We start from the raw sequence: 7,336 nt of genomic DNA, 5'->3' as shown, positions 1-7,336 counted from the left end.
AGGTTGCTGTATATCCATGAAATCATCTGTTGGTATGACTTCGTCTTCACGTTTATTTTGCAATGACAAAACGTGGAAGATCACGACCAGTGTTAGTGTCATCTGATTTGGACTCATTTTCTGGTTCTATAACATTACCTGTACCTTCAAAATCCTCATCGACAGTCATCTTGAAACTGCCTGAACTACCCCGAATAGCTTGTATTTGGCTGACACCAAAGTGACGACTGTCTTCCTGTCCATCCTCAACATCCCTACATGGATGTTTTTCGGCATGGGCAAAAGGCATTTCTTTGCAATACTCCAAACTATATGTATCTAACTTGTTTATTTGGAAATCGTTCTGCACCTATCATATTTAAAAACGGTCCAATCTGCCAGTCTAGGTGGACAACACTGGCATTTAGAATCTAAAAATATCATGCTTTAGAAAAAAAACATTTTCTACACTTATTACTCTTTTTCTGTATAAAATGTTTAGTTTTATGAATTCTGTATAAAATGTTTAGTTTTATGGCTTCGAAATTAAAAAAGATGTGTAAGGTAACTGATGGATCAAAAATTATTTTCAATGTGATCGGTAGTGCACAACAGTTTCCAAATAAACGAGTCACATATCGCGGCAAGTACTGCAACATATCGCTGAGGGTATTGCAAACCAATGCCTTTTTGCTCATAACATAAACGAAAACATCCTTGTGGGGATGTTGAGGATGGACAGGAAGACAGTCGTCACTTTAGTGTCAGACAAATACAATGCTATTCGGGGAAGTCCAGGCAGTTTCAACATGACTGTCGATGAGGATTTTGAAGGTACAGGTAATGTTATTGAACCAGAAAATGAGTCCGAATCAGATGACACTAACACTGGTCGTGATCTTCCACGTTTTATCATTGCAAAATAAACAAAAAGACGAAGTCATACGAACAGATGATTTCATGGAGTTCAATGGATATACCGTTACAGCAAACTCCTGTCATCAAAACTCTCTATGACTTTAAAATTAAAGCAATAACAAAAACATCTCTCAGATTAGGCCACCCTTGTCTCAATCAAGCATTCAAGCGTCATGTCAAGCTAATAACAGAAGCTCCATTATCTGTTGCTGGATTTGCAAGACGAGGCTGAATCGGCAAAAACTTAAATAGAGAACACTCATGCCATATTTCCATACTAAGAACCAATTTGTTTAAGAACAGTATAGTGTCCAATATCAGTATTGTGATTGGATGGTTATTAATGTGTGATGTTTGCAGTATATTTAGATTTTTAATGCAATATTTCCTAATCATTTCAAAATTTTTTTAGATAAAAATGAAAAATTTTGAAATTTTTGACAAATTTTAGTTTTTGTAAATTTCATGGATTTCTGCTCTTTTTAGAAGAAAACAATCTATTATATTGAATAGAAACATGTATGTTCTGCATCTTTTGAGCCACTAACCAACTCTATAGCACATCAAATAAATAGTTATGACCGATTTGGCTATTTTGACCCCTACGTGACCTTTGGGGGGAGGTAGCCAAGTCGGTTAAGGAGGTAATTTCCCAAATCCAATTTTTTTGACGGTTTTAGATGTTTTGTCAGCATTTTAGACCCCCTCAATTTTGATTTGGAAGAAAAATGATTTTTCACTCCACCCTAATGTACAGTAGTTTAGGTAGTCTAGTGCAGGGGTCCGCAAATACGGGGTCGCGACGCCAATTTGGGTCGCGGGACCATTCAGTTTGGGTCGCGAAAGCCTTATTAATAGAGGCCTATATTTTGTGCTTGTTAATAGAGGTATATTTTAAGTTTTCTAATTGTTTCCCCTAGTGCACTGAATTGTATACAAGAGAGCCATCCTATTATACTTGACCCACCCTTAACCAAACACTAACCGACAACCTAACCCAAATAATGTGCAGAAGAAAGGGTGTCTTAGTTGCAAACTAATTCTATAGCCGTTTATCAAACTTTATATTTTCAACTTCGGGGACCGGCTCATTCTTCTACAATGGAAAAGATTCGGTTACCATACTTCTAAGTTTGGTAACGGGTTGCCGCGGGCGAAATTTTTTTATAAAGTTTCGAACATGGCATAATTTGACTATGTAACATACGGGTTGTGACGTCATGCTGAAGTGAACCGCTTTTTTGACAGATTCGGGTTCGGTTAAGGTTAAGGTTCTGTCAAAATATTCGCTTCAGTTCCGGTTCGGCTTCTTAAAATCTTACAAAAACTGATTAAGGTTCGGTTATCGGGAAAAAATGGTCTAAGACCGGTTCATAAAGTTCCAGTTCAGGTTCGGTTCGACTTCCTGCTTTAATCTACTTATTATATTTACTAATTTGAAGCACACGCAGAATTGCACTTTTTTGTCATTTTGTAACAACAAGTTACACTGGCCTACATTTAGGCGTAATCTATTTTTAACGTTTTTTAAAAAATTCAACTACCAGCAAACAAATCCACCTTCCACCAAAAAATATTTTTGATGTTCAAGAAAGTGTATTATATTTATTATTACACCATCTATTTGTTTCGTTCGTTTAAAACAGGGCGGGTAATTGTGGCCCGCGGGCTTGACTCGGCCCGCAGACAGTTTCCGGTCTTACACGATAATGTTGCCCGCGGCCTAACAATTAAAGAAATTGCCCTCCGCTGGTTTAAAACAAACAATTTGATTGGCTGGCTTTAAATTCCCGCTAAACTTATTTAACTATTTTACAGAATTTCCATGTAGTAAACTTTACAGACACCGATGTAAAATAATTACCTTTGTTCTGAGGGCAAGTTTGACATATTGTTTTTAACAGCGTACCTCATTTTCGCCCGGGGGTTTTAATTATGTTGCTAACATTATTTGGGTTGGGGTGCACATTAGCGTTTCTTTTTGGGTGACTGAAGTATTATTATTAGATTTGTTCTCCAATATTTATTTATTTATTGCAATTTCAATTTTGATAACTTGTTTAATTGTTTTAAAAAAGTCGTCGAATTCTAGACCAGCGCCTCATTAAAATTACTGCCCAGTTGTGTTATTTACCAGTATCGTTTTGTACTGGTCAAGTTTTGAATAAAATAACACGGACATTCTCCAATATACCTTTCATGTAGTTTAGGTTCGGCTATACAATAGCTAGCGAGTGGACTTGTTATGGCTACGCGTGGGTAAATACTATCCAAAAACAGTGCCTTGTGCCTTTACCTCTTACGCTAATGTTAAATCCAATCTAACTTGAACGTTTGACGCTATAAACCAGTGGTTCTTAACCTTTTTTTGCCGCACCTGGTCCTGTGGTTGCGCCCCCCTTAGCTATTAAAAAATATCATACTAAAAGCCCTTCGGTATTTTTCGAGTACGTATCAGTGAGACAACAGGGAAAATACAAAACTTTATTCTTAATCACGCAAAAAAAATGCTTTTATTTGATCTGCTTTGGATAAACTCTAACTAATTGGTTTACTTCATTTCGATTGCATCACCATAAGAGGGTGGTCCTTGAAAATTAGAAGTTGTGTCAGGTTGTGTCAGGCAGGATGTAGAAAACTCGTCCGTAATCGTTGCCTGGTTTTCATTTGACTGGAGCCCTTGTGGAAAATCGGTAGTGGTCTGAGTCTGCTGAAACTGCGGCTGTGCTTGGTTCTGCAACATGGACCTGATGGCTACTTGATACTCAACAGGCATGTAACGTTGAGCTGTTTCAAACATTTGCTCAATGTTTTCACAATTGGCGACGGCAGTCATGTACTGCTGCAAGTCGTTGGAATTTAGCGTCATAAAGGCTTGCCTACTAGAGGTTTGCGTCGTGCCGTTGTGTATATCAGTGGTGTTTTGCGGATCGTTGATGTGTGGTAGGTTAATGGCCGTCCCAGTCGGCTGTCGTTTCTTCATCTGATGCTGCTTGCAAAAATAACAGCAGGTGATAACACTCCCAATCAACAGTAAAATTGCAATTGCTAAGCAAGCGTAGCCGCCGGAATTCCCTTCGCTAGTAAGGATTGCACCTGGAACAATTAAGAAGATTCCGCACATCATCAGGACAATCGACCACGGATAACGACAATTCCGTTGGTAGGTGCCTGCAACGATACGTCATGTTTGTAGTTTGTAAAAATAGTTATGCATTATCGAGGTAAGAGTAATATGCTATACTCATCAATCTATCCGTAATGTAAATAATACGAGAAAAGTTATTAAGAATATTTGTATATACATCCTTGTTTAAATCATCACAAAATGATAAAAATAGAAACAAAACAGTTTAATAAGAAAAAAATTAAATGTTTGAAATCCGAAACTCTATTTATTTCACGGCTAAACCTGCGTGGTACAGTTGTTGAAGCGGCAGGTCCCAAAGTTGTTGGGGAGGGGGGGGGGGGTAAGTTTAAGGGGGAATCTGTAATTTGACAAAATAAAGCACAATTGAGGGTAAAATTTGCGTGCCTTTGCGCTTTGCACATTGACGCACGCTATGGGGTATTTGACGCACGCTATGGGCAGAGTCAAATTCAAAATCTAACCATTGCAGGGTTTTTACCATGCGCTTCGGTGCTCTTTGTTATTTGCTATACCACTGTTCATATACAGTTTTCATTACAATACTATTGGCGAAACTAGATTACTAATGATTAGGTACTGTAGGTATAGCGATCGAAATAAACGTGTAATTTTAAAGAGTTTATACTCCCTTCGTGTGGGCAATTTACACGTGCTGTTTTTTTTTTCTTTAGGGGTGAGCTGAGTATTGAATAGCGGTTTAAGGAGTTCGCGGGTTGACACGTTGAGAACCACTGTGCTAAGGCCATACTGAAGTAATTTTAAATAACCGACACCATGTCAAGCAGAATAAATTAGGCTATTATCGATAATTTTGAAGTTAAAATTTGACAAACTGATTGTGCGCCTAACAAGTCTTGTTTAAATATGCCATAAAACTACACGCCAGAGTATTCGTGTCGCAGGCCTAAAACTAAAGCCTGCTGCGGGCCACATATTTTCGCTTTGCGGGTCGTATTTCGCAGGTCGCCCACAGGATTCCCCAAATCAAATGTCTGCACGAATATACACTATTTATCAAATAACTTTAACTGATAATATTGTGGTGATTACATTTTTCCCAGTCGAGTACAAAGAATGACGCCACCAGGTAAAACATGCGGTTTGCTATTAGAAAGCAGGAGCTGTTAATACAGAAGTTTCACATAAAGATTGTTTTATAAAAAATCCAATTGGGCTACCACACAAGTATAGGTTTCTGCTAGCCTAATAAATAAAATAATTTTGTGTTAGACAGTAGCAAAGCCATGGACAGCATAAAAAGGGTTCTTTCAGGGTTGACAAAAAAACGGACCAAAAATCGAAAATCTGACTGTGCAAAGCCGTTATGTTTTGCTTTGTGTGTACCGTTATCATATATTAGTTATCTTAATCCCGGTTAAGTCATCATAAAAATATATTTTTTTTGTCCACGTATAGCAGCTCTATTAAGCTAACTATGTTATGACGTCACGTTATGACGTAACTTATACCTAAAAAATGTAATCTTCTCAAAACAAAAATTCATGATCCATCCCTAAATTGTTTTGTAAAAAAAATTTTTGACAAAAATAAGTTTATTCATGGTATTTTAATTGTAATTTGTAATTAATTACGTCTAAACAACGTCTAAAAATGTGACGAGAGGGTATGGGCCAATCAACCTGGCGTTGGCCGTTTCGGTGTGAACGTTAGGACGCCCGGGTTTGAACGACGCCGTTTAGGCGCTGCTGTTTTTGCACCAGATTGTATGCCACTATTTTGGGTTAGTGGTGGGTAATGAATAGGGTTAGAAATTAGGTTAGGCCTGAAATAATTAGGGCAGTTAGTCATGAAGTTACGCGGGGGATTTGGATTCGGCTTTTGGGGACAAGGTTGCATATAGTCCTTCGACGGATTTAGGACTTCCGAATTAGACGTTATTACAACTATATTGGTCCTGTTTCGATCCTATTCCATATTAGCCCTATTTTGGTCTTATGTCAAATTGTGCATTATTCCGACGTTTATTTGTTTTAATGGCTTGGGTCCGTATTCTTTTAGGACAGTGTAGCCCAACTGTAATGGTTGAATAATTAAAAAAAATGACAAAGTGATAATAACTGTTATTTTAATGTAGCTGATGTCATGTAATTGATCCAACTGTTGTGTATTATTTAAAAATATATATTTGTTATTACCGGTACGCTAATTGTACCCATCCTTAAGATTTGAATTTTATTGTAAACCCGTGGCGAGATGTGCTCGGTATGACGCGTTACTACCTTTTTACTGTCAATTGCGAGATTTATATATCCACGCTGTGGTGATTATAAATTATTATTATAGGTGATATTCTTGCCATCAAGCAAAATTAAGATCCAAAAGTTTATCTGCAGTTTGTTCACGTACGTTTTTTCGTGCATGTTGCTAAAAAGAAGTATCTTGCATGTAATCTCAAGCATGCAATCAATATTATAAAAGATGCTTCGTTTTTGTTAAATGCCCAACAATTGTTATTCAAGATATACATAACTCACCTACCGGATACGAACGCCTTATTTGGGAACGGTGCATATGATTGCCTCCATGAAACTGGTTACCATGATGAAAATGTCCTGCTGGCATACTGTATTTACTTTCAGCAAAACCTACGTGAGTTATACGAGCATAATTTAGCTTCAATTTTCTCTGAACACAAATTTACAATACTGACAGTTGTCCGGTAAAATACAACAGGGCTAATCCAAACGAAACTACCGGGAACTGTAAATTAGTATTTGAGTCGAAATAATACACAAGATGCCTTCAAAAAGGCTTGTCTAAATCAGCCAGTCTGACCAGTATTTCCAAATAAATATTCTTTGGACGTTTTGTCTAATTTTAGAAAATGTGAAACAAATTAAGTCTTTCTTAACACTGACTTATACATACTTAAAAATGCGGTTCCGAAATTTCAGCTTATGAATTACTAGAACATCAGCTAATTTCAATTAATTGCTACGTTAATGAATACGGTTGCCTATGTCTCATTTTACTTTGAACACGTCTGAAAGATTTTTAATCAAGTCTTTTTGCTAAAAAGGTACCCTCAGTTCATCTACTAACACAAAGGGTATGTTAGTTGTATTTGCGTGTTATAGTAAACAAGTCAAGCCCTTTTTCTTTTTTGCTGACGTATATGGCATGACGCGTTCTCGCGTGCTATTGTATTTATCGTTTTTGTGACGTATTGCTTGGGCCGGATTTTCACGGGAAATTCCAATGACGAATTTCGTTTCACATGTTTACTTAACTGGTGATGTTAGAAGAAATTTTATAGTTTTAGGTTGA

At 37.1% G+C, this 7,336-nt stretch overlaps 1 protein-coding gene across 2 annotated transcripts; it reads right to left on the bottom strand.

Moving 5' to 3' along the window:
- Window positions 1-3,367: 3,367 nt before the first annotated feature.
- LOC146136322 (uncharacterized) lies at window positions 3,368-7,085 on the bottom strand. 2 transcript variants are annotated; one of them, XM_083395452.1, is made up of 2 exons: window positions 6,544-7,085; window positions 3,368-4,068 (listed from the first exon to the last, which is right to left on the bottom strand). In XM_083395452.1, the coding sequence occupies exons 1-2, from the start codon at window positions 6,629-6,631 to the stop codon at window positions 3,449-3,451; spliced, it is 708 nt and encodes a 235-aa protein (XP_083251578.1). In that variant the 5' UTR covers window positions 6,632-7,085; the 3' UTR covers window positions 3,368-3,448. The 2 variants fall into 2 exon arrangements, with proteins under 2 accessions (XP_083251578.1, XP_083251579.1); XM_083395453.1 differs by having other exon boundaries at window positions 6,548-7,085.
- Window positions 7,086-7,336: the final 251 nt, after the last annotated feature.

Source organism: Ascidiella aspersa, chromosome 8, assembly GCF_963924565.1.
Source record: "Ascidiella aspersa chromosome 8, kaAscAspe10.2, whole genome shotgun sequence".
Taxonomy (NCBI): Eukaryota; Metazoa; Chordata; class Ascidiacea; order Phlebobranchia; family Ascidiidae; genus Ascidiella; species Ascidiella aspersa.
The sequence above is the reverse complement of the archived record's forward strand: the minus strand, read 5'-3'. Positions and strand labels throughout refer to the sequence as shown.

Bases quoted from the DNA above. Each gene is read 5' to 3' on its own strand.
- LOC146136322 (XM_083395452.1), bottom strand. From the start codon at position 6,631: ATGCCAGCAGGACATTTTCATCATGGTAACCAGTTTCATGGAGGCAAT. The intron at 4,069-6,543 runs GTGAGTTATGTA...GTATCGTTGCAG, and splicing joins AAGGCGTTCGTATCCGGTAG to GCACCTACCAACGGAATTGT.